General features: G+C 49.4%; 1 protein-coding gene across 16 annotated transcripts in view; it reads left to right on the forward strand.

Annotated features, from left to right (window-relative positions):
• The window catches only part of SH3TC2 (SH3 domain and tetratricopeptide repeats 2), a 30,847-nt gene extending 4,860 nt beyond the window's left edge, over window positions 1-25,987 (forward strand). For 2 of the 16 annotated variants that reach the window (XM_024100209.3, XM_024100206.3), the window contains exons 2-18: window positions 763-882; window positions 2,382-2,486; window positions 3,296-3,441; window positions 4,509-4,614; window positions 5,203-5,346; window positions 5,482-5,683; window positions 6,468-6,541; window positions 7,488-7,683; window positions 10,045-10,181; window positions 11,688-11,729; window positions 11,832-13,541; window positions 13,672-13,852; window positions 16,293-16,443; window positions 18,632-18,754; window positions 19,779-19,929; window positions 20,852-21,048; window positions 21,281-25,987. In XM_024100209.3, coding sequence (XP_023955977.2) covers window positions 873-882; window positions 2,382-2,486; window positions 3,296-3,441; window positions 4,509-4,614; window positions 5,203-5,346; window positions 5,482-5,683; window positions 6,468-6,541; window positions 7,488-7,683; window positions 10,045-10,181; window positions 11,688-11,729; window positions 11,832-13,541; window positions 13,672-13,852; window positions 16,293-16,443; window positions 18,632-18,754; window positions 19,779-19,929; window positions 20,852-21,048; window positions 21,281-21,472 — 3,867 coding nt within the window. In that variant the 5' untranslated portion in view covers window positions 763-872 and the 3' untranslated portion in view covers window positions 21,473-25,987. The other 14 variants (XM_065554941.1, XM_024100207.3, XM_065554944.1 and 11 more) reach the window with 13 other exon arrangements.
• The last annotated feature ends 1,281 nt before the right edge of the window (window positions 25,988-27,268 follow it).

The raw sequence follows: 27,268 nt of genomic DNA on the forward strand, positions 1-27,268 counted from the left end.
GTCTGAATGCACATGGCAGGCCCCTTTGTCTTGGTGCTGTCAGGCCTGGTGACCTGATCTGGCAGAGCTAGCATGCTGGAGAATGTACTGTAGGGAGGAGTCCTGAGGTGGCATGAAGACTGGCTGGATGATCTAATAGGGATGGTTTCCCCCCGGGCTGTAACTTCTCTGAATCGCTGGGTTCTCTCTCTCCTGGAAAGAAAGAAAGGGCCAGATCCTGATGTCAGCTACTCTGGCGTAAATCTGGAGTGAGTCCACAGCAGCAGAATCCCTGTGAATTTGCACTGCGGTAGCTGAGTTACAAACCTGGCCCATTGTTCTCTTGCACCCGTTGCTGGAGGAGGCGTTCAGCCCGGGGTTGGGATTTGCTCAGGAGACCTGCTGTTAGACGTTACAAAATATAATCTCAGCAGAGGGGGGTGAATGAGTCACTGTCGGGAATTGCCACGAAACCCGACAACCAGTTTCAATTCATGTAACCAAAGCGCTCCTAGTTCCCTTTCCGAGGCAGCAGGAATAAAAATAAACACTGGTGAGGCAAGCCTGTCCCCCAGTCGTCCATGCTCCGCTGCTGAGCCCGTCTGAGACAAATGTCCCGCCAGGGCTGTTTGGGAAACCCGCGGCAGCAGCAGTGTGAGTAGATGCAACACTCTGGAAGCACTGCCCTTCATTTTTGTTGAGGTACCATTCCAGCGGGGTCCCATGGCCAAGAATACCCTACTATGTGTCTGATCTGCTCTGTCTGCACCATGTGTTCTTCAGGTGAAGAGCCGGATTCCTGTTCTCCCACCCCAGCCATACTTCTGCCCACTTGGTCCAGTCTGCAGAACTACACAGCTGAGCCTCAAGAAAAATGTTTCCCGGAGGAGACCATGGCATCAGGTACCTGAAAACTGGAAAAGGGGAACATCCCACTGGGTCACAGTGAGATGGACACTGCAATATTGGTGCCAGTCAGCCTCCTGCAGGGCTACTGGCCACACTGGGTCAGAGATAAGGCTGTCCTTGTTATAACAGCAATAAGAGCATTAAGTGTGGAGAAAGGAAAGAAAAAGTGACATGGGGGAGGGACTTGTGAAATGAACACTAGTCAAGCCCTAGTCTTTGAGGCAGTGTGGTCTAGCAGATAGGGCATTACAGAGGAGTCAGGAGACTTAGAGTCTATTTCAGGCTCTGCCACTGACTTATTTCCTGGCATTGGGCAAGTCACTTCACCTGTGCCTCAGTTTCCCCATCTGGGGAATAGGGATAGTGCTACTTGCACTCCTTTGTAAAGTGCTTTGAGTTCCTCAGATGTAAAGTGAAATATAGACATTTAGATAGGGGCCTCTGCGTGTAAGCAAAACTCACTAAATGAGCAGCCTGGGGCTGTCTTTTCTACTGCTAACTATAAATATGGTTTATAATTTCATGTGCAAATGGCAGTTTATTTTACAAACTGGCAAAGCTGACTAAATAAAAAGAACACTGGAGAACAGTTATGGTCAGAAAAGTGACTTACAAAAGCAGCTGTATTGTTACAGTCTCTCATCTCTTGGTGCACGGACCTCTTACAAGTCATATCGGCTTACTGACAAAAACTGGGTTTTAATCCTGTTATCCCTGCAGAGCCAATGCAGCTGTGGAAGAGCAAGCTGGATTTTAATGCACTTCAGGCATCATTAATGTAATTGCCAGCTAAAGTTCCAATTCCAGAATCTTTATGGCCATGGTTGATGATGTGTGAAGCAGAAAGAATGAGGCTTGATTTTCAGATGCTGGCCTGAGCCAGCAGTTAGGAAAATCTCATTTTGACTGGCAAGATGATGAGAAAGGAATTATGCAAATTACTGAACCTCCTGCATTGAAGAAAAGTAAGAACTACAGGATCCCCCAAGATGTGGCTTTTACAGGGTCATGTTACTGCCCAGATCAGGGTCTGACTTGAAAGCAAACACCACAGCTCAGTACTACTCCTGTACTGGGGCAAAACCAGACCGTCATTAAGGGGTGTTCCATGGTGAGGGTCGTTAAGAACACAATAATCCCACTAATCTTTCTCTCTCTCTCTTTCATTCGTGAGTCAGGGTGATACACCTCTACCCCGATATAACGCGACCCGATATCACACGAATTCTGATATAACGCAGTAAAGCAGTGCTCCAGGGGGGCGGAGCTGCGTACTCCGGTGGATCAAAGCAAGTTCGATATAACGCGGTTTTACCTATAACGCGGTAAAATTTTTTGGCTCCTGAGGACAGCGTTATATCGAGGTAGTGGTGTGTAAGAGACAGTGTGTAACCCCCTACATTTGTTTTAAGAGCGTTTTGTAAGGTAGAATTTACTGTATCTCCTGTGTGAAAACTGGCAACCGCCCTTCTGTCTCCGTGATGTCTTGTTAGGTAACCCCAGGCAGCTGGGTCCAGGCGATCAGCCTGCACAGGTAGCAGAGAGCCCTCTGGAGACCGAGTCCGTGTCATTGGCTGTAGGGGAAGGATTTCCAACTGGTAAGATATTGTCTTGTCCATGGTCAGTGCTTCTAATGATAGTATGTAGCAAAGACTGACCCACTGACCAAATGGATCTTCCCAGCCCACCAGTTTTTACTCTTTAATATTAGCATCCAGAGAAACTACTTGGGGTGAGCATTGGTCTGACCTGTGTTATTTAAGCAATGTAGCTAATTGAGGGTCAGAGGCATGGGTGGGGCATGGGGGAGCAAACTCTGTGCCAGGCGGCTTTAATGCCAGGTGTCATAGCAGGACACAGCTAGGCTGGTCAGATGTCGCCATGTCCCGTACCTTAATACCTTCCTCCTTCTTTACAGTGCCTAATCACCCTTACAGGCTGTAGGTAATCCCCATTAGGGTTAAGGGAAGTTCATAAAAGTGAAAGACTAAGAGCAGCAGATGGAGCAAAGCCAGTGCAGGCAGGCATTGTGCAAGCTTCTCCCACACAGCAAGCCTCACTGTAGAGTCTGCAGCTCTGCAACTGCACCTTTTGCTATTCCACACAGCTAAGCCAATGCATCTCAGTCCTGAGCTGCAGTGCTCTGATGTTCCAGTCCTGGAGCCTGTCCTCTGCAGAGTCAGCCAGTCAGACTGTAACACACAGTCATGTGATGGTTTTGCACGTGGATGACAGTCCATGAGGATGAGCCTTCCAAACTCATCTGGCTTGTCCTCTAACCCAACCCCACTAGACTAATGTTCGGTCTAAGGGTGAGGTCAGTGCCCAACATGGCCAGGTGGGGTGCTGGTGCTTGGGTTATTGTTTTTTATTCTTCTTTATGTAACAGTTGCTCTTCTTTAATCAGCCGTGTTTCATTTTAAAGAGATTGCGCTCGTGTTCTCTGTTGAGAGTCGCGCTTCTCAGTGTGTCAACTCCCAGCTGCAGGAGGCAGCAAGGAAGAAGCTGTGGGCCCTGGAAAATGATGACAAGGATGTCTGTGATCTTTTCAAGGTGAGAGTCCCAGGTGTGTGCATGCAAGAGCAAGAGATGGTGGAAGGGGAACTGCTCACATACACCTTGACTGGACGGGAACCACATGGTGGTGATAGGAGAGTGGTGGGTGCTAGAGGCAGCCAAAGAGTTGTGAGGTTTTCAAAGGTGTCTGAGGGAATTGGGGGCCAAAACCCCACTGAACGTTAGCCTATGCAGATAGATGGATGGTAACCACTTTAGAGATAGTGCAAGTCCCTTTCATTTTGTGTCAGCCAAGGTTCACGGAAGATGTCGGGATGTTGTAAGACTAAATTTAAAAAGATGCTATGTATTAATGTTCATTGGCCTGGTCTATCCTTCTGCCTCAGTTCTTCAAGTCTCATAGTAGTACCACCATGCTCTTTGCTGATATCTCTTTGGTGGTCTCAGCTGCTCAGAGGCTGGCGGTCTGGAAGAAGAAATGAATACAACTGCTGGTGACAAGGGAAAGTCTCTTTACCTCAAGAGGCAGATCTACAGCTCTCAGAATCAGAGGGTCCCTTGGATCAAGTCACAGGAGGGAAGGATTTCTTACACCCCTTAAATCCAGCTGAGCAGTAGTTTGGGAGGTACCTCTGTCTTGATTAAACACTGCCCTCCCACCCCCATTGAACAATACAGATATCTGCATTTCATAAGCAGAAGTGCACTGGTATGTGCAATAAGGTTAGGAAAGGATTTTGTGGGGAGAGAGTTAATTCCCTCCCACTCAGTCTGCTGCATCAAAGACCATCAGCGATGATAAGGAGGGAAAAACTGAAGAAATTCAGTCCTTCCTTTTGGAAGGACCCAACTGGCACAGCCTCCAGTAGGCAGCAAAGCCCTGCCTGTAACCCTGGCCATGAACTCAGAGTCCCAGAGCTCCAGATTGGAGCACATCAGAATCCTGGTTCTGAATCACAGTTCTAGGCCCTTCTGTTATTAGCAAACGTGAAATGTACCATGGTCACCCCTTTTGTCCTTCCCTCATAGCATGGCTGCCAGGGCAGAAGTTCCAGCTGAACCCCAGGGCCTTCTCACATCCTTGTCCTATCTTCTCTCTGTAGGAGCTGTCAGCCAGGCTGGTCTGTATCCGGGCCCAGAAGGATCAGTTCCTCCTCACCTTCAAGACCATAGAAGAAATCTGGAAGTTTTCCACATATTTGGCTTTAGGTAGGTATTTAGGTATTTAGGCTTTGACACTCATCACACCAAGCTAGGGAGAGGGGGTAGTCACTAAGTGCGGAGGTTGAATCAGATCCTCAACTGCCCCATGCCACAGAAAGCCTGTGAGTAGGCATTAAGCCATGCCAGGGATGCCATTGGCTAACAGGGTGGAAAGCTTAATGAACAAGGATGGTGTAGGAGAAGTATGTAGCATGGTACCCAGCTAGGGTGACCAGATGTCCTAATATTTTGCTCCGCCTGCATTTTTTTTTTTTTTTTTGCTCCACCAGCAGCACTTGGTTGTTGTTGTTTTTTTGCTCCCTCCCCCCCCCGGTGTCCCGATATTTTCTTCCTCTCATTTGGTCACCCTAAGTGCAAGAGACACTGAGTCCATATCGGCTAACCCCTTCATTGCATACAATGGAACTGGGAATCACTGATAAGGATGGACAATATCATCACCAAAGCGGCTGTTGCTGCACTGATGGCAAACAGCTGCTCTGATGGATGGCAGAAATGGGACTTTGTCCTTTTACAGACTAGGAGTATATGGAAAAGGAGTGTGTTTAGACTGTTCTTTCTTCGGTTTATAAGGCTATGTGGCTTGCTGTTTGGAGCATCTTCTCTTTGACCATGGGTACTGGCTGAACTGTTCTTTGGTGGAGGATACTGAGATCAGAATTACTGTAGATGAAGATCACTTGGCCACCATGTACCTGGGTCTGCTACTCCAGGAAGGTGAGAAGCAACTGCCCATATGGGGACATGCATCCCAGCAGGATTGTGGTTTAGAGGGTGCAGAGCCATTCTGGGTTCCAGATCGCGTGGGTATATAAGGAACACTGCTAATTGCTTCCCTACTTCTGTTTGCAGGTCACTTCTTTTCCAGAGCAGTGCTCAATGTGCTTCAACCCATGGAGCGGGGAGAGGAAAGCTTAAAGCTCCATGAGAACGAGCTAGTCCACGTGAAGGACATTGGGAAAGAATCGAAATGGGAAGGGATGTCCTTATCGACAGGTCAGCGAGGCCTGGTGGCTGTGACAGCCGTAGAGCCACTGTCCCACCCATTTTACCAGTAAGTACACTGGCCGTGATGTTCTACCCAAGGGGCCGTGCTGCCCACCCAATGTTTGTTCCTGATCATGGCACATTCAGGGTCCCTATTGCCAGGGCAGCACCAAATCCAGGGTACGGGAGTACTCTTATCGCTGAGAGTGATGGGCAGCCCTTTGTGCCTGAACAGTAGTGGTCTAGAATTTCAGCATATTTGTAAGATCAAGGGTTTAATTCTGGTCTCACTCTGCTTTTATACTGATGTTGGCCCTTTGACTTCAGTGGACTTACTCTTGATTTATGCTGGTGTAACTGGGAGGAAAAGCACAGCCCAAGGTTTAAGTAAAGTTGGCTGAAGTTGAAGGCTGCCCCAGTGGCTGGCTGTTGAGGAATTACTGTTAATATTATGGTCCCTCATGACAGATACCTGGCTAAGCTGTCGTGACATGGGCATCATTCTCAGCAACCATTTTACTTGCTCAATGAAACTCCCCTCCACAGCCTGTGAAATTCATCATGCTTTTAAGTGGGTGGCATTTTATGTGCTACACAAGGATCACTCAGATGCCTGTACCTGCGCTTCTTACATACTACCCCTAGCAATATGGCATGCCCAGGGTTAGTGGACTGGCAGCACTGGACATGTGCCATGTGAGCTCCTGCTACCTAAGGGTCCCAGAGCACTTTTGGTACCCATCTGACCTTCTCCTTGACAATGTGGCTGGTGGCCTGAGAACACTAACATTTATCAAGTGAACCATTCTCAGAGAGAACTGATGTGTTTACCCAGGGTTTCCGCTGTTTAGGTGGTTTCTGAAGAACAATCCAATGAACTGCGGCATCTCCAAGGAGATCAGCGGGTCAACCTCTCAGCCAATTGGTGTGTACACCTTTTTAATAACGCAATCTTTCCAACATGAGGCCAACATGGCCCTTACAACGCTGGGTTCAGCTATGGAAGGGCCTCTCCCACAGATGCACAAGGCACATCTCTCTTGCTCCAAGAGTGACACTTGAGTTACAAGAAGCAACGGAGGAGAGAAAAACAGCATCTTCAGGTTCTCCAGTATTCTGCATGGGACCTTGAGACAGTATGTGCTTTGAAAGGCTGACCTTAACAGCCTACGGCAGAAAGAGCTGCCAACAGCCTGCAACATCCTCTTATATTCTTTCCCCCCTTTTCCACCTTTCTTTTATTCTCTTTTCTCTCTAGTGCCTCTGTTTCAATTGGTCCTGTAGGGCCTGAATTTTAAACAATTAGAAACACAGAAGTACATACGCCAGAGCACACCAAACTTGTGCCTACAATCCCTGCAACACCATACAGCAACTGAGTGAGTGCGTTTGCACACAGTCAGTTCTGGGCATTTGCCTCCTCTGGTAACTGCATATACAAATTAGACACATAACTGGGTGCAAGTACATGCCTACCTGCAAGTCAGACCATGAAACATTCACACACATCTCTGGCAAACTCTGTTCTATGCAGAGTCAGTTCTACTGTGAGCAGTATGATGCAGAGCACCATGCATTTAATTTCCCCCGCCAATCTTCATTATTGGGGTTATCTGCAAGGATTTTGGTCTTTGTCCATCAGGCGTCTGATCTGCTTTTATTGCTTAATCCTCCCTCTCCCTGATATCACAGGCACCCTCGCAGAAACCACAAAGAGGAGCAAATCAATCAGGGACAACGGGATCTTGTTTTCATCCACTGCATAAGCATGATCTCTTATTGGCCACCCCACTTCCAACGAGGGAAGGTCCAAATATGCTTAGCAATTGGGCCAACCCACTGAAATCAGATTGTTTCCCTTTGTTTCTCAGGCAAGGGGCGGTGCACGGCCACAGAGGATCACAGAGGGAGAGGATGGGATGAACTGAGTTTCTCCAAGGGAGACAGCATAGAGGTTGTTGGTTTTCTTATACCAGGACTGCAGTGGTTTGTGGGGAAATCCACAAGCAGTGGGACCATTGGCTTTGTCCAGAGCAAACACATAGCGGCAGAGACTTGTGAACCTCTGTAAGTATGTTGCTACATTCCAGACAAACTCCTGGGGAAGGAGGGAGGGAGGGAAGGGCTGACTTAGAGCCATTCCAGGTATGTGCAGAAATCCAGGTTTTCTTGCAGGGGCCACGTCTAGATTCCATCCCAGGTGTGCTCAGAAACCAGGTTCTCCCTCCAAACAATAAACAGCCTGAAGGAGTCTCTACTTAGAACAGACTTAGCTCGGACCTCCTCACAGTCCTGGGTGTCATGGGACTGTCCTGCTTTGAGCCCCCTCAAGGCCCTGGTCCCAGTTGAAGGGAACATTTCCCACATTCAGGACCACCCTGTGGGGGGGGGGGGGGGGAGAGGGGGAAAGGGACCCGGTAACCCTGTTTGAGAGGACTCCAAACCGAGTGGTGTTGCAGCCTGGTGCACGGGGTCACAGCGCCGCCCAGCTGCCCTTCCACCTCCCGAGGGGCAGACAAGCCAAACCTGAGTGGTGCTGCATTCCACATTAGCCACTTGAAATGTGGCAAGGTATGTCAGCTGTCACTTTTCCCGTCTCAGGTAGTTCTCAGACTGGCTGTTCGTGCCTGCTAAGAACAGGTACTATTCTAGGCTCTGGTTTGTTTTATAGTTACACTTGTGTGCTGCTCCTCCTCCTCATTTTAGTGTCACACAACAATTGGCTCCTTTCCACCCTTTCAGTATCAGTTGTAAATGTTTATTGGCCAGGTAGCATTGTCAAAGAGGCTGCAGGTTCCTCTTATGGCGATACACAATGAGCCCCGAAGGAGGCAGAAGAGAGCACTCAAGAGAGTTCTTTTCTCCAGGAGAATGCAGCCACTCTGTCACAGCTCCATGCTGAGTGACAGTAAACACCCGCGCCAACACCATCAAAAGGAAAAGGCAAGAGCCACCAGATGAGGCAGGCAGCAACCCCCTTACCCCGTACAGCCCTTGGCAGTGGGCTCTGTCGGATGTAGGCCCCAACTAGAGATACCGCTACAGGGGCTGCAGGTTCATAGAATTAGCATTTGGGTCTGTTTTTCACAGGGTTTCCGATGCCTCAGGTAGCCATTTCTGGGGGTGGGATAACTCAAGATCTTGACTCCTTGTGGCTTTCTTTGCCTAGTTGGTGGAAGTCCTGTGAGGAAGCCAGACCGCATGTTTTTTTCTACTCCAGAAGTGGCTCCCGGAGGCAAATAATAAAAGCCCTATTAAAAACACACATAAAAGTGCTAAATGGAGTGCCTCATACCATGGGTGTAGATTGGGGAGAGGGCAGGGGGAGGTGTTGTCCCCCCCCAAACTGCAAGCCTCGGGCAGAGAATTTGTCCTCCACATGCAGCCCCATTGGCCTGACTGGGTCTGACGCCTGTGCCTAATACCCCTAGTTGCCCCGTACATGAGAGAGGGAGATTGCACAAACATAGCCTTGGGCTTCTGCAGCTGTGTTCAGTCGTGCAGCCAAGGGGGTGCCATTGTTGTCCTGTCTGAGATCCCAGGTACCTTTGCGGGTGGCTAGCCCCTCCTGCCACACCTCCACTACCGTTTCTAGCATGCTAGCTCAGTCAAAGCAAGTGCACGGACCTCCACCTGAGCTGGAAATTACACCTCCAGTGTAGGTGTACGCTCCAGGCCTGCTGATCGCTTATATTCTGCAGAGGTTCTCGTCTCACTTAGGGCAGATTTTCCTTCCTCTGTAAAGGGCCACGCTCCTGTTAAAAATCAGATCCTTCCCTTTGCTTCTGTTCTCGCTCCTGGCTGGTGAAAGCATTCTTACAGTGGAGCTTTCTTTCCTCTATAAGGCTTTTTGCCCCTCACCCTGGGTATGTGTTGGGGGTTGGGAGGAGTCTGCCTATGCACCCCAGCACAGCACTCCTGGATGTGGGCAGGGCAGAGGGAGCCCATCTCCTTCCGTGAGCCCAGTCCTGCTGCGTAGCCAGACTGGCATTCCCTACCTCCACTCCAGCTGCTTGGCCTTCACCTGGGACGTGGTGCAGTAAGGTGGGGTTATTCAGAGCCTGGCCTATTCTCCTGGATGCTGCTCAGGACCAGGGCTCCCTGCCACCAGTTTGTGGTGGAGCACTGCTGGAGGTGGGCTTGGCAGCCCTGCCTCAGCTCCAGGACAAGCTCCACCGGCAGGATTTGCCTAGGGATGGGAGGCAAGCAAGGCTGAGAGCCCCGTTGTGTTCCCATGGCAGCGCTCTGATGGGGGAGGGGAACTGGGCTCCTGTATCCAGCCATGACAGAGCTCTGATGGTGGTGGAGGGGTTGTGAGCCCTGTCTCTGCCCTGTGGTAGAGCTGTGGCGGGGGGTGGGGGGATTAGAAGCGGGTGGCATAGGAGACCTGCACTGGCTAATTCCCACTGCTTTGTGCCCCAAACACAGGGGAAAGTGTTCAGTGTTTCTAAGTGAAGAAGAGAAATCCTCCCTTCTCCTCCTCCTGGGCAATGGCAGCGAGCAGCACTACGCCGGCCTTCTCGAGGACCTGGCCCGCACAGACATCACCTCTGTGTACAGGCTTGGTGAGTGCCCCCAGATGCCTCCTTGGTGCTGCAGCCCTGTCTCTCCTTACACGGGGGCCAATCTGGCAGTCTCTGGCAAGCTCCCTGTCTTATACCCACATTCAGACTTTCAAGGGGGAAATAAGGTGCTAAGTGCGTGCAGGAGGGGCCGTGTCTTGGTCAAATCCTAGAAGTTATAGGGAGGTCTCCATCCAGACCTACCTGCTTCAGGACCTATGAGAGCTGGGCCTTGCTAACACAACCTGTAACTTGTGAGAGTGCTTCCCTCATCTGATTCCAGGACTGGTTCAGGCAGGGTCATCCTAGCCCTAAACTGTAACTCACCAGTAGAGGTTGCTGCACTTAACTGGTCCCGGCCTTGGGTAACCTGCGTGTAGGTGCTAATGCTGCACCGTAGCCCATAGTAAATGACCTTCTCGTGGTTTGAGGCAGCTCCTTCTGGAGATGGGCCTAGCTTGCCAGGATTGGACGAATTACTGAAGCCCTTTCAAAAGGACTTAATGTTGAGAGGCAAAAAGAATTCAAAGGATTTTCTTGTCAAGTGGGAAACACAATGTGTGTGAGCAGAGATGCCCCCACTTCTGCTCTCTAGCCCAGCATGTCTGGGCTTGCGGTGGGATTCTGAGATGGTTAAATGGCTAAAGTGAACAGAAGTGACATCTTGCTAGAGCAGGGGGCTGGGAGCCAGGATTCCCAGGTTCTATTCCCAATGCTTGTTGGGTGATCTTTTGGCAAGATACCTAACCTTGCAGCCTCAATTCCCCCATCTAAAAAATGGGGATAAGAATATTTAGCTCTACCATGGTTTGGGAGGTTTAATCCATTAATGTCTGTAAAGCACTTCAGATGGGAGGCAAGAGAGCTGCAGCATTATAAACTCTCTTGCCTTCTAGCTTTGTGCTTTAAAGGACACTTTTCTGCACACACAAGGCAATTACCCTTAAATGCATCACCTGCCATGTCCAGAGTATGCGAAAAGGAGTGTGAAAGGCAGAGCATGTGTGTCCCCTAATAGCAAGCCTCTAGGGGTGAGGGTGTTGCACACATAATGAGAGTGAAGACAGGCTTGATCCCCAGAAAGTACATTAGCCCCTGCCCCCTCCACTAGCAATTTGCTCCCTGGAGTGCCTCAGTATCAGGGAGAGATGGCATTGATAAGATCTTGAGCCACAAAAGATGAGACCCTCTCGTTTCTTGTGTGGGTGTGATGTTGCCAATACCCAATCAAAAAACCCCTGCTACGGTCCAGCATTTGGGAACTGTTCTCCATGTTCTTGCTTTGATCCCAGCCCTTCAGGATGTGGGGCAGGGAATTGAAATTCTAGCTGAATATGGAGTATGAATATAGAAATAAATCCACTCCATTGAGTCAGAACACCATAGTTTAGCCGAGATTCAGCATCCTGGAGAGAGGGCAGCGGAACCCTGCCAGGACAGGTTTTGCAGTTACAGCACTTGCCTCTGGCTGCTAGCACTGACCATGTTTTATTTCTGTTGGCCGTGTAGCTGGTTTCGAACCCACAGCCACATGCCCAGGAGGGCCATCTGGTGAGTACATGTGAATGGGGAGATGTACTCTGTTCCGCGGGATTTGGAGGAGGAATCTCCATGTGGGGAAACATTTCTCTGTGGTCTATATGTCCCTTTCAGAGGCTGCTCTCCAGGGGTGTAAGGATGTCCAGCTGTTCAAGACCTTTGGGGAAGCTGCTGCAAACGGCCTGTCCACACCTAGTGACTCAGAGCAGTCTAGCCCGGAGGGCGAAGCACCCCCTACTGCCCTGGAAGAATTTCTTCTGCGGGAGCCAGATGACCTCGATGACCCCAAGTTCTTTATTGACCTGAACGCTGGGCACATGGAGGACTCTGAAGTCTTTGACCCCATACTGACCTTCCTTAACCAAGGGTGCTATGTGGCCCCTTTCCAAAGCTTCTATGACCTCTCCTTTTCCTTCCTCCGCTCCACTTTTTATGGCTTCTCCGATGAGGACAAACTGGTCTTGTACCTTGAAACCTCCAGAAACTGTGCCAAGAGGACTCACCTAGGCTGGGCTCATACCAGGCTCTGTTTCCTTCTGGGCAGAATGTGCATCAAGAGGGTAAAGTTCTCCCAGGCCCGGGTTTATTTTGAAGAAGCCATGAGTGTCATGGACAAGGGGTTTGATGACCTGCCCCTACTGGCTGCACTGCATGTGAACCTTGCTGCCATCTACCTGAAGCAGAAGATGAGGCACAAGTTCTCCTCCATGCTGGGGAAAGCGGTGGCCTTGCTGACCTGCTTGCCTGGACACCTCTTCAGCTCCGAGAACGAGTTGGAGGTTGTGAAGTACGTCCTGAGGGAAGCCATCGTCGTGGGCAATGCCCCCTTGGAGGCCCGGGCCTGCTTTCTTGTTGTCAAGCTTTTCCTGCAGTTGGGCAAATATGACGAGGTCCTGCCCTTTGTGGAGCGCCTTCAGTTCCTCTCTACCTGCTTCTCCAGCCAGGACTCCAGTGCCACATGCTTGGACACCACCCCTATCCTGAGCTACCTCTATGACAAGAAGTACTTGCCGTACATCACGTTGGCTTCCACCAGGCTGTTTGTTCCCAGTGGCATAAAGGGGGCACCGACACCCATATGGAGAACTGGCTTAGTCCTCCAAAATATCTCCAAGCTCTTGGGAAGCCAGTTGGGCAGGAGCAGCATCCCAGCAATTGCTTGCCTATATCTCAGGCATGCATTGAACTTCTCCCATGAGAGTGGAGCTGTGTCCATGCAGAAGACCTTGTGTTCTGTCTTGTCCAAAATGTACCTCCAGCATGGCATGTTAGATGGAGCACTTTATTACTCGGCCAGAGCTGTAGCCCTTGGCAGACTGATGAGTGAGGAAGAGGCCTTCGAATCTTCCCTCTGCTTGGGGTGGATGTATGTTCTGGCCAGCCAGCCGGCTAAGTCTAGGGAGATCATGTTGCGGCTCCTGCATTCTCTGCGCGAGACAGACAGTGTTACTCAGGATGGGGCAGTTCACAACCTCCTGGCCATCGCCCTCAAAGAAGAAGGACAGGTGAAGAAGGCAGCAGAGAATTACCTATGGGCCTTAAACAAAGCCAAGGAGACTGGCAACAGGCGGAACCAGGCTATTGCGCTGGCCAACCTTGGACACCTGACTCTCTCGTGCAGGGCGACCCAGCTGGCAGAGAGCTACTTCCTCCAGTCTGTTCGACTGTACATTGAACTCCAGGGTGGGGAAGATTCAGAGATAGAGCTGGTGCAGGTCCTGCTGTGGCTGGCACAGGCCATGGTGAGCAGGCACAGGATAGAAGACAGCAAACTCTGTTATGAGCTGGCACTGGTGTTTGCCCTGAAGTCACACAATGTGAAGAGTGAGTGTATTAATTAGGGTTTTGTTGGGGGAGGAGGAGGGTATACAGAGAAGGTACATGCCTTTCTGCTGCATCTTCTTAGATCTCTAATGTACCCCATTTAATCGTACCCCCTCCCCATACCATACAGGTCAGCTTCATATCACTGAGTCCCTCTGCCATTTCTACAGCAAAGTATCCCCAAATCTTGGGGCCTGCATTACCTACCATGAGCACTGGGTATCCCTGGCACAGCAGCTTCGGGACAGAGAGATAGAAGGGAAAGTCCTGCAGACCCTCAGCCGGCTCTACCAGACTCTAGACATACCCAAGTAAGTCAGTCCCATGGCCATACCCATTTCAGAGGTTGCTGGTTGGGAGTCTCTGCTTAAGACCAACTGCTTCCTCTCAGATGTACAGGGCAGGGTCTCCAGTGGGCCAGAAGAAGGAGCAATTATATGTGTGTCATAGCATTTACTGTGCCTCACACTCTATCAGCAAAAGTAATGGAAAAGGAAACATTTGCCAGCTTTTACTACACCATCTCTGCCGATATCTCATATTGTAAGTAAAGGGGGAAATGATTTAATTACAGATACAACTATATGGTAACTTGGCAAATGTTGAAATTTTAATGGTGACCATTATGCAATAGGATTTAAAACAGGTAGTGGTTCCTGATATTTGAAGCACATGGAAATGCACACAGTGCCTTATCTCTTGCATACTGCCTGAGGTATTAAGAGCTGGCAGCCTTGCTCTGACCTGGCACACAGGATACAGAGTGAAAATTTTAATAAGCATCTCCTTAAGAGGCTGTGATAGGAGCATCTTATGCAATAAAGAGAGCTTAGTACAAACAGGTGAGTTATAACCAACTGAACTGGCTCTGGGTCAGATCCACCCCTTCTGTAACTCTGCTGACTCCAGTGGACTCATGCTAGAGAGGAATTTGGCTTAATGTCAACCGAAAGGGGTTCCCTAACCAGGGGCTCGAGTTGTGCTGGACACTCCAGAACGCTGTTCTGGCACTGTTTTTTTTTTTTTTTTTTTTTTTTGGTGCTCCAGTACTTCCATTACTGAGTGATAGTACCAGAAGTACTGGGAGTATGTTCCAGCACTTCTTTTTTAGAACTTAGTCGCTGTCCCTAACCACAGTAGGAATTCAGCCTCTGACACTCTAAATACCGTTCAGCAAAAATCTGATGGGTCTTGCATGGTGCCACAGAGATCAATAGGGTCAGAGCTCTATCAGATCAACTGAGGGTCCAAATTCTAGGGGGAAACACCTCCTAGGGGAAATACCTTGCTTCCAGTGCCCCTCATGCACAGACAGATTAATAGATTCCTAGGCCAGAAGAGCCTATTGTGATCAGTTAGTCTGACCTCCTGTATAACACAGGCCAGAGAACTTCCCCCAAATCGTTCCTGATGAACAACAGCATATTTCTTAGGAGAAACATCCAATGTTGATTAAAAAATTACCATTGATGGAGAACCCACCACAACCCTTGGTAAGTTGTTCCAGTGGTTAATGACCCTAGTGGTTAAAAATGTACACCTTATTTCCAGTAAGAATCTGTCAAGATTGCGCTAAAACTTAGTCTGCTAGATCAAAGAGCCCATTATCAAATACTTGTTCCTTGGGTGACTCTGCAGGGGTTCTATTTCTTGAGGCATAGATTTGAAGGCTGTCAAGGACCATTAGATCAGGGCCCGTCTGATCTCCTGTGTATCACAGGCCAGAGAATTTCACCATTACCCCTCGATTGAGCCCAATAACTTGGCGTTGATTAAAACAGAGTTTCCAGAAAGACATCCAGTCTTCGTTTGAAGACATCAAGCAATGGAGAATCCACCACTTCCCTTGGTAGTTTGTTCCAATGATGAATTACTCTCCCTGTTCAAAATTAGCACCTTATTTCTAATTTGAATTGGTCTGATTTCAGCTTCCAGACATTGGTTCTTGTTGTTTAATCCACTAGATTAAAGAGCCCTTTAATACCCACTGTTTTCTCTCCAGGAAGGTATTCTACTCTGTAATCAAGTCACCTCTTTATCTCTTGAACAGATGAGGCCAGAGGGGACAGAGAGGTGTGTAGAGTTTGACAGACAACTGTAGTATTTCGCTTTTTAAAGGCAAACATGTATCACTGAGTTAGCACCAATCTCTGTGCAACATTTAATTGGCCAGGCATGTGGTCATGCAGTAATTTGGATATTAACTTGCCCATGCGAGGTCACAGTGAGCTGAGGGGGAAGGAATGTAGGAAGCAGACACCTGTCCTGTGAACCGTTCCCTCCCTGAACTAAAAGGACAGCTGAAGTCTTGGAGCCCCAAGAGGCAGAGCTGCCATACTGTGCTGGTATGCCTGCATGCCACTGCCCCCTGCTGGATGAAAAATGACACGCTCAAGTGCTTGTCAGTTTGCCCCCTAGTGGCCTGGAAAGAGGAGCTTAGCCCTGGTATGGTGCTAGTGGAAGTTCCCCTTTAGCTGGAGTGAATGGGAGAGAGATGTGTTTGGGGAACCAAATGTTGCTGACTGCAGGGCTGATGTGTGTAAGTGCTCATGGCTCGTGTAGTTGGACTATGCCACTGCATGCAGCAGTGATTTGCTCTGCACAGGAGTAACCTTTGGGATTAGTGCAAGGGGGCCGAAAGGAAGGTGGTCCACATGGGGCTGTGACAAAGGGGGAAGGAATGCAGGATGTTTTGCCAAGCTGCGGTTTTACGGTTTCTCTGTAATGACTGATTACTTGTTAACCCTACAGGTCCCTGAGATGGTCTCTGGACTGCACCAAACAGAGCTTAAGGATCTTCATTGACCTGGGGGAGACAGCCAAAGCGGCTCAGGCCTGGCTGCAGGCTGGGAGGCTCTATTATCTCCTGCAAGAGGATGAGCTGGTGGAAATGTACTTCCAGGTAGGGTGTGGGTGGCTGGAAGCGTTTGCCATGGCAGCTCTTTGCTATTAATCTATAGGCATGGCTACCTATCATCCAGCCATCCATTTGCTAGGAGTGTCTTTGGCAAGAAGATCACAACCATGCAGAGGGTCCCCTCACTGTAGGGTGACCAGATGTCCCTATTTTATAGGGACAGTCCCGATATTGGAGGCATTTTCTTCTATAGCAGGGGTAGGCAACCAATGGCACGCGTGCCGAAGGCGGCACGTGAGCTGATTTTCAGTGGCACTCACACTGCCCCTGTCCTGGCCACCGGTCCGGGGGGCTCTGCATTTTCATTTAATTTTAAATGAAGCTTCTTAAACATTTTAAAAACCTTATTTACTTTACATACACCAATAGTTTAGTTCTATATTATAGACTTATAGAAAGAGACCTTCTAAAAACGTTAAAATGTATTCCTGGCACGTGAAACCTTAAATTAGAGTGAATAAATGAAGACTCAGCACACCACTTCTGAAAGGTTGCCAACCCCTGTTCTATAGGAACCTATTACCACCCACCCCCTGTCCCGATTTTTCACACTTGCTGTCTGGTCACCCTACCTCACTGTTAACTGGCAAACCACCAACTGAAGGAGAAGTGACCACACTGGTGTGTATGGAATAGCAGTTATTACATGCACAGCCTCTCCCTCCAACCACTGGGGTTTGGTGACCTCCTGAGTGAAAGGCATTGGATTCAGCATGTGAGAATAGAAACTGGGATTTTCAGAGGGATTGTCGGGTTAGGTGCCCAAATCCCATTGAAAGCCATATAGACTAAAGAGCAATATCCGAAGGGAAGTGGTGGAAGCCCCATTGTTTAGGATTAAGAATAGGCAGGACAAAGCGTTAGACCACGTAGACTAGGGAATAACTCTATCTTGCCAACGGGGTGGACTGGACAGCATGATCTAGTAGGTTCTGTCCATCTCTAATTTCTATGATTCTAGCATTTGAATAGTAAAGGGGAAAAACAGCCCATAATCTCTGGTGGAAACATTGATTGTGGGAAGCAATCTCCTTTAAAGATGGTGCTCCTCCCATCAGCCCCAGACTAAGCAGAGCAGAGGGTTGCTAATGGTGTGATCTGCTGCTAGGATGTGCAGTAAAGCAACAGCCTGGATGCACAGCATCAGAAACCCTTTAAACTGGTGGGACTGGCTGGCACGGGGCTTAGTGCTAGTAACAGAGGAGAGAGACATTCACCTTTATGTCACCAGCATGAATCTAAACCTAGACAATAGTGACTGGAAGTTGTCAGTATCAGATGGCTGCTCATTGACCTGTGTGTAATGAATGGGTGGCCTCAGCCTACTTTCTGATGGTCAAGTGTTCACAGCAGGCAGATCAATGGCACCATCATCAATGGTAATAATTCATGCCCTGGCTGGTGGTTTCAGCAGGGAGGCCACGGGTTTAATGAGCAGTGGAGAGTCACCTCTCATTAAGGAAGGGGAAGTATAGGCTGAATATCAGGCAGCAATTCCCAACTGTGCAGCTCTCCCAGTCTGAGAGAAGCTTATTTATAATATTAAACATACAATAAGGAGCAATCCTGCACTGGCTAGGAGATGGCCTAAATAGGACCCTGTAGCCAAATTCATCATTGAAGCAAGTGGGTGCTGCCCCACTGATGTCAATGTAGCCCAGACACCTACACGCGCTCTCTCCAGCCATACATTTGGCTTAGCTGGTCTTTCCCCTCTAGATTTTGATTCCCTCAGCACCCTTCAAGGTAGTTCCACCAAGTCATGGCTGAAGCCCAGCGGCAGGGCAGCATCTGGGGAAAGCTTGCCCAGTTACTGGCTGCACTGTTCCATTTCCGAGGAATAATACTCAGATGTCTTTGGTTTCCAGGGATGTCTGTCTGGCACATCACCGCTGCATGGCAATTTATGTTCCGGTTCTAATGTCAAAACTGCACGCATGTCACTTACATATGCTAGCTGTGCATGCATAGCAGTAACTGTGCATCCAAATGCAAATGACCGGTTGGTCTCCTAATTGCATGCATAGCTGCTGCAACTGAAAATGCAAATTATGCATATACTCAGCTCTGAAGACTTCTTATTGTTATAGTGAAAAAATCACGCAGAGTGTGAATGTGGTGCTCTCACAGGCTCTCTCTTTCAGGCTCTCACCCTGAGTCCTTCTCCTTCCAGGCAGCCATACAGACTGCTCTGAAACCAGGGGAGTTGTTCTTGGCCATGGACCTGTATGAAGAGGCTGGGGATATCTTTTTCAATGGCAACCGAAACAGGCACCAAGCAGTGGAATATTACAGGGTACCTACCCCACAAAGCATTGGCATCAGTGTGACCCTGCTGTGCAAATGGCCACAGCGAGATCTCCAATGGAGCGGCATGTTTGGTGAAGTCATTCAGAAAGGGCAACAGAGAAGGCGAGGGATAGCTCAGTGGTTTGAGCATTGGCCTGCTAAACCTAGGGTTGTGAGCTCAGTCCTTGAGGGGGCCACTTGGGGATCTGGGGCAAAATCAGTACTTGGTCCTGCTAGTGAAGGCAGGGGGCTGGACTTGATGACCTTTCAAGGTCCCTTCCAGTTCTAGGAGATGGGATATCTCCATTAATTATTATTATTATTAGAAGCTGAAAGGGGAAGATGTTGGTGGGGAGGTGGGATGTGTCCGAGCATGAGAGAGCAAAGACGGCCATTGCACCCTGCTGGGCATGGCCAGAGGCACAATGCATCAGGTAACCTGGCTCTGAAGCCCAGACACCTCTGCCTCAGTAAGAGCTCAGCTGCAAGACGGGACAGGGTTTCCTAGGAAGCCTGAGCTGCTGCTTCCCTGGAAACTCACAGGATATACCGAGAAACTGTGGTTGTCTTTACACAGAATTACAATGTACCCAGGAGAACTGAGTTCTGAGGCTTGCAGGGCACCGGCTGGTGGAAAGTGCGTGGGCTGTAGGGATGCTTCATGGCAGGGCAAACAGCCAAGGACAGAACATGCCAAGTATGTTGGGCTGAGGGCAGAAGCCATTTATGGTTATTACACAGCTCCTGCTACTGTAGCGTCTGCAAGGGCTTTCCCCTGAGAGGTAGGCAAGTGTTATTAACTCCTGTGCGTAAGGGCTGAGGCAGAGAGACTTAGCAACTTGCCCAGGTCACACCGGGTCTCTGTGGCAGAGCAGGGAAATGAACCTGGCTTTCTATAGTCCAAGGTTCATGCCCTGATCCCTGCACCATCCTTCCTCTCTAGCTGGCACCTTGGGGCTACTCTGTGCAGTGCAGGGTTTGAACTGGAACTGTCCAAGATGTCTATGGGCTATTGTCCCCTCTCTCCCCAGGGAGGTGCTGTGCCTTTGGCCAGGAAACTGAAGGCCACCAGGACAGAGCTGCGGCTGTTGAATAAGCTGGCAGAGCTGCACATTGGGCTGCAGGGCTACGAGAAGGCCCTAGAATTTGCCACGCTGGCAGCCAGGCTCAGCAGCAGCATAGGTGAGTGGTTTGGTCCCCAGGCATCAGACGGAGTTGCCTGTCCCCATGTCTTTTCCAGAGTGAGTGGGTGGGGGGGAAGAGAGAAAAGTCTGTCTGAATGTATTGGCCAGGAAGGTAAGCTCCTAGTTTAATGAAGGCTCTGGATGGTCTTTTACTGTCTCGGGTAAAGTCTTCTTTAAGCACATGGCTGGGTCTCATGGAGTGCCCGGCTCTCCCGCACTATCGTGGGGAAGACCGTTGTTTTCCCAGAGCTTGGGATATTCAGGGTGGTTGTAATGGGATGATACCTCACTGCCCTGGTTCTTCTTTCCCCAATGGGACTCCTCACCACCCTGCATGGAAGTAGCTTACCTGGGCAAGAATTGCTTCTGCCAATGCCAATATATAGCTCTTAGCTGCAGCCTGTGTTGAAAGAGCCCGTGCATACCCAGAGAATTATATATTGAATTATATACACAGAGGCAGTAATCCCCTGTTAACCTATGCCGATGGTGACAATGATCCTGTTGATGGCCATGTCTCCACTGTATCAGAGGGGTAGCCGTGTTAGTCTGAATCTGTAAAAAGTAACAGAGGGTCCTGTGGCACCTTTAAGACTAACAGAAGTATTGGGAGCATAAGCTTTCGGGGGTAAGAACCTCACTTCTTCAGATGCAAGTCTGAAGAAGTGAGGTTCTTACCCACGAAAGCTTATGCTCCCAATACTTCTGTTAGTCTTAAAGGTGCCACAGGACCCTATGTCTCCACTGGACCATCTTCATGTCCATTCTCACCCATCCCCTCATTCACAGATGTCCACGCTTCCCCTGACTGTGAAGCACACCCATTCCAGAATTCCTCAGGGTCTGTGGGCTCCATGCTTAGTTGTCCAGGAATGGGAATGATATATAGCTGGCTGCAGTATCATTATATCTTTTTCCAGGAGATCAGTTGCAAGAGCTGGTTGCATTTCACCGCCTGGCTACGGTGTACTATTTCCTGCAGATGTATGAGATGGCAGAGGACTGCTATCTGAAGACACTTGCCCTGTGCTCTCCAGTGCTGCAGTGTGCGGAAGAGGCCATGTACTATTCCAAGGTTTACTGCCGCCTTGGCAACCTGACCCTGCACAAACTGAAGGTGAGACGCGTCTTTCCATGGTGTGCAGTGCTGAATATAATGGTCTTGCTGGAGTATCTGCTAGAGTATCCCTATGCCTATCCTGGAATTCAGCTGCTAGAACGGGGTGGGGGGGGGGGGGTCCCACGTCAGTGTAGTCAGAGATCCAGGGACTGGACCCTGGTCCAGTTCCAGGACTGGGCACTTCAGTTCAAACCAGTCCCTCATGTTTTCCCTTGTCCTTTGTGGTTAGGATGAACACGATGCCGCTGCCTATTTCCTGTTGGCCCTGGCTGCTGCCACTGAACTGGGAGACCAGAAGCTCCAAGGCACCATTCATGCCAAGCTGGCTCTCCTATACAATGCTCCCCTGTGGCACAAGGGCCCGGACTGGTGTGCTACATATCGGACCAGGTGGCTGAGCGAAGGAGGACATGTTGTCTGAGAAGCCACCTCATGGGACCCACATGCTCCAACACAGGAAACAGCCAAACCAAGTTATCTTCTTACCTCATTGCTGAAGGGCGGCCATGTGCCTTCAGAGCAACAGCAAACGGCACACATACAGTCCTGCGCCCTGGCCTGTTCCTGAACCAGGTTATCCTCGCACATCAAACAGTCAGACGGAAAGACCAGCTGTTTGGGACGAGACACCTTCCGCTGAGCTTACTTGCAGGCTTTGCTCTTGGGTCACCTGGAAACCGGACGAAATCATCATCCCAGCCTGGTCAGTTGGCATTAACAGCAAAGCACATAAGTAGGAGACACCACCACCACCGTACCGTTTATACCCGCTTCCAAACCAGACTCACTGCCTGGGTAGAGCACATGCAGTATACGTGGGTGTAAGTGGCAACTCAGTTATCAGCCTGAGCTAAGATGGAACCAAAGGCCAGTGTTTGGGAATGCACGTGATGGAGGTTATGGAAGTGGCCACTAGATGGCACTCCAAGAACGCAGCTGATCTGAAGGGACGAGTGCTGAAACTGATCCCAGTGGTGGGAAAATGTTGTGTATGGTCATCAGTCTGATGCTCATTCATCTCAGAGAATACGCCCTTCCCACCTGCAGCCCTACAGACTTGGGTTGAGCAAATGGCCTTTGGGGCCATCGGTGGGAACTTTGGCTCTAATTCCAGGGGTATTTTAACGTGTCTGATAGCAATTGCATTATTTATTTCTGTATTTTCTGTTCAATCTGTCTCCTGAGAGGGGACAGATGAGCTACATAGATGTCACAAGCACACAGGATCCATTATAAGGCATCCCTCCTACAAAGCGCCACCAACTCCTTCTAGTGAGAGGAAGGCAAGATGTATGTTCCGACAGCTAGTCCAGCCCCTATCTGGGGACAGTAAATAGATGGCATTTTCCCATGCAGGAGGGAGGAACTGTCCTCCCAAAAGCCACAGGCAAAGGGTAGGACAGGATTCTAGCTTTGCAGCATGAATGGGAAGAGGGAGGAGCCCATGCGTCGGCCTTCTCCCTGCACAGGTGAGGAGATTGCTAAGCTGCAGCCCTTGCTGTCACTTTGTGCAAAGCTGCAACATGCACCCCCAGTCATACCACAGCAGGTGCACAGGGATGATGAGCCAGGGCCATCCCCTCAGCCACATTGGCCTTGCCTCCTAGGGGCTGTGCTGCACCGATATGTAAGATGGAAACCCAGACTAGCTCCCAAGAGACTACACTAGGTCTGTCTTAATATTGGTGCCTACTGGGAAGAGGGGGTGGAAGAGGCTCTTCTCTCTGCCCAGCTCTTTCTCCCTGTCCTCAGCCCCTGTGCACAGGGACAGTCAGATTTTGGCCTGGATGTTGCAGAAAAGTAACCAACGTCGCATTGCACAAGGAGCAGCAGCAGTAACTGTTGCCTGCAGTAACAGTTAGCCCCTCGGTATTTTGTTAGGTCAGTAGGACAGGGCACACTGTGATGCTTTGAGCTGCACTGGGTGCTGGAGATGTAGAAAGACACTTTAGAGAGCGGCAATGGAACAAGCAGGTAGGCAAGTGCCAAGTACGCACAGTGCTACTGAACACCTAGCACCTGGCAATACAGTAACTCTTCGCTTAACGTTGTAGTTATGTTCCTGAAAAATGCGACTTTAAGCGAAACAATGTTAAGCGAATCCAATTTCCCCATAAGAATTAATGTAAAGGGGGGAGGAGAGGGTTAGGTTCCAGGGAAATTTTTTTCACCAGACAAAAGACTATATTTTATATATATACACACACACACACACAGTATAAGTTTTAAACGAACAATTTAATACTATACACAGCAATGAAAATTGTGAAGCTTGGTTGAGGTGGTGAAGTCAGAGGGTGGAAGAGGGTGGGATATTTCCCAGGGAATGCCTTACTGCTAAATGATGAACTAGCACTAGGCTGATCCCTCAAGGGTTAACCCATTGTTGTTAATGTAGCCTCACACTCTACAAGGCAGCACAAATGGAGGGAGGGGAGACAGCATGGCAGACAGAGACAGAGACACACATCCTGTGTGTGAGAAAGAGAGAGATGCACATTGACTCTTTAAGTACGCTGACCCCACTCTAAGTATATTGCCTTTTTAAGTAGATCAGCAAGTTGAGACAGCAGCTGCTGTCAGCAAGCTCCCTCCGTCCTGAGCCCTGTCATGTGTTCCCCTCTCTCTCTCCCCCCCCCGCTCTATGGAGATGGGGTAAGCAGGGTGCAGGAGCAGGGGAGGGGGACATCCTGACATTAGCCCCCCTCTTTCCCGCCCCATTCCCCTCTCCTGCACAGCAAGCAGGAGGCTCCCGGGAGCAGCTCCAAGGCAGAGGGCAGGAGCAGCACATGGCGGGGGGGGGAGGCGGGGGGAGGGACAGCTGAACTGCCGGCAACTGATAGCCTGCTGGGTGGCTGCTGCACAGGAAACTTAGGGGAGCGGGGAGCTGATGGTCCACCCTGGTTCCAAGACCCCACCGGCTAGCTCCAATGGGCTGCTCTTTCTGCAAGCAGTGGACAAAGCAGGCAGCTGCCAAACAACGTTATAAGGGAGCATTGCACAACTTTAAATGAGCATGTTCTCTAATTGATCAGCAACCTAACAACGAAACAACGTTAACCGGGACGACTTTAAGCGAGGAGTTACTGTAGATGACTTGGCTGTCTTCTTACCATGTCTCACCACTAGAGGGCAATAAATCACAGTTCTTCCAGCTTGACACTTCTGAGTCCTGATTGAAAACAAACAAGGAAGATTTTCATTTTTAATTGATATGGATTTAGGAACTGGTGTGTGTGTGTGAGGGGGTTTAGGGGGTTTAAGATGCTGAGGCCCAGTGCTTCAGGAATACCTGTGGAGGGCTCCATGTTTGAACAACTAGAGGCTTATACGTCCAGCCCTGTCTTCATCAAAGGACACGGTCGAGAGCATTTTCATGCCTAAACAAATGACATTTATTGCCCTAATGCTTTTTGCAAACACTGACTTCATTCCTCGCTCTGAGCTGTATGGAGCATCTGTCGACATGGCAATGGATTGTTTGCTGCTTGTTTATCTGAGTGTGACCAGTCAACAACGCCATCAGCCTGTCAACCCTGCCCTGGGGATAGCTTGGGGACAGTAAATCCTAATCCCATCCAAAGTACTGCAGGCTCTTAGAAGAGCCATTAGCAGCCCTCTCTCCTCCTCTCGCTACTTTTTAGTCTCTTGTCTCAAATTTCAGTGGAGTTTGCCCAGCCTGAGCCAGCAACCTCCTGAGATATTTGAGGTTGAGTTCCAGCCTCTTTTGCTGTCCGAAATATAGGGATTAAAGATGTCTCTCTTTTTCATTCATGAGCTCAGACCAGCTGAGTGGGGCATGGACCTTGCCTTAGTTTGTTGGCTCTGAGGGACACAGAGTATGGATACGGTAAGGGTAAGGGAATGCTGTGCCCTGGGATGGGAGGCCAAGCACTAGTATTGCTTCAGTCTGGCAATGCCTAAAAGTGACCTTAGGTGCACTACAAAGGTTCATGAGACTAGTGAGCGAGGAAAATGGTTTTTTATTCTGTTCATGGTAAGAAAATTCAAGCAGTCGACATCACTTGGATGACAGAGAATGATCCAGAACTTTCCCATGATGTTACACAGAAAATATAGGACTTGAGGATCTGTACAATGGTATCTGGATTTTAGCTTTGGTTCCTCGTTGAGTTCTTCATAGATCTTCTAGCTGAAAGTGGAGGGAAATGCAGGGCTCAAGATGATCCAGTATTCCAGCCTTGGGGCTGGCTGGAAGTTAGAGCATCCTGAAGAATGCAATTAAAGAGTCTGGTTCTCATTTAAACTGACATCCCTTCACACCACTCTGGTAGTGTAAGTGTAGTGTAGCTTGCAAGCACTTTAAACCCCATTGGTATTTCCAGAGAGTTGTAAAGGGGGCCTTCTCTTCCAGGACACTCTCTGTCATGCCTCTCAGCCGGCTAAAGGACACAGTGCAATAAAGACCCAAAATGAGGGACATAGAAAAATCACGTATGCAGGAATGTCAAATGCTGTCAGGTTCCTTTCTTTAGAGACAATAACTCTTCCTACAGCCTCAGCGTCAGAGTTTTGCATTTCTGATTTTAACCACTTTCAGCAATGGAAGAGAGCCTCAGGTGTGGGTACAATGGTGGGGCTAAGATGAGTGATGTCCCTCAAAAGGAGGGACCCACCAGAGCTCTGCCCATGGTAGATTTCAGCCGGAGTTCACAATGGCTACTTTCAGATCGTGCGTCATCTAGTCTGAGGCACTTTCACTTATCAGCTCATGCTTGTCTTTATTTGCATCTTTTATTATTACTGATTAATATTTGTATTGTGGTAGTGCCCAGACGCTGCCATTGGGCCCTGTATTGCTAAGTGCTGCCACAGACACAGGCAGACATCGTTCCAGCTCCAGAGATTACAGTCTCACTATCTTAGTTTGCATTTATTCTTGTAGAAATTAAATAAACCTCATAATTGGTGCAAAGTAAATTCCCCTTTAAAAAAAAAATTCCTTTCAGTGTTAATTATCTAAGGTCTTATTTCTAACATAGGTGAGAAAATTGGCCAGGTCAGCAGCTGGTGTGAATCAATGTAGCTCCGCTGAAGTCAATGGAGACATGCCAATTTGCTCTACCTGACAATCTGGCCCATGATTTGTACCTGACATGGCCCCTTTAAATCACAGCAAATGATTCTGTGCTGCCTGGGAAAAATAAATAACAGAAAGAATCTCTTCTTGGGAATGTCCCATGTAGCACCAGTTCTCTTCCCCACTACCCTGTCAAATCTGGGCTGCTTTCCTAGTGGGATGTGAGGTCATGATAGCCAGGGATAATTCAACGGAATAATAATGCTTGGAAATAAAATATCAGAAGGGTAGCCGTGTTAGTCTGTAGCCACAAAAACAATGAGTCCGGTGGCACCTTAAAGACTAACAGATTTATTTGGGAGTGTGAAGACATGGTGTTCCTCCAGCCATTAACACTGTATCATGGACAAAGAGCAAGTGAATAGATGCTTTGTGACTTCGCAGCATTGGAAGGTGGAGATGGCCCATGTTCCAGCTCAGAGGAGACCTTGTTACATCCCTGGAAGAGGCAGACACTGCGAGGAAGAGGACAGGAAATCCCACTTGAATAGGACAAGTGAGATGCCTGATGCCACACAGCGAGTTGGCGGAAGAGTGAGGAACAGAATCCAGATCTATTGTCCTCCCAGGAGTCCTCAAAGTTCTCCCTCCTAATGGGAGGTTGTGGCAGGGTGACAACTCACCGGCACGGCACCTCCTGCTGGTTGTCCAGGAAATTAGTTCTTTTTCAGCTTGTGGAGCACCCTCTGCCGGCTGCTGCCTTGCTTGCCATTGGCCCCTGTGTCCCTCCCGGACCCCAGTGCCCTTGTATACCAGGGTTCTGCCCCCAGCAGTAGTTACCCCTCCGTCTCTGGGTCTCCCCTCCCAGGGGAGCCCCCAACCCCTACCTCCATCTTGCCTCAGTGGCTACTGCCAGTCATCATCTAGCCCCCGCTCCCTGGGGCAGACTGCAGTCTATAAACCACTCATCATTGGCAAGGGGGGTTGGACCAGCTGCCTCTGCCAATTCCTGGGCCGTCCTTCTGCAGCCCTAGTATCCTTGTGGGCCCTTAACTCGGCCTGCAGCCTGGGGCTTAGCTAGGCTGGAGCTCCCCAGCTCCCTCTGCCCTTCCCCAGCACTGCTCCACCTTAGGTACCGTCTCAGCTTCCCAGGCAGCCAGGTCCTTCTCTCTCAGA

Source organism: Chrysemys picta, chromosome 8 (genome assembly GCF_011386835.1).
Source record: "Chrysemys picta bellii isolate R12L10 chromosome 8, ASM1138683v2, whole genome shotgun sequence".
In the NCBI taxonomy this organism is placed as follows: domain Eukaryota; kingdom Metazoa; phylum Chordata; order Testudines; family Emydidae; genus Chrysemys; species Chrysemys picta.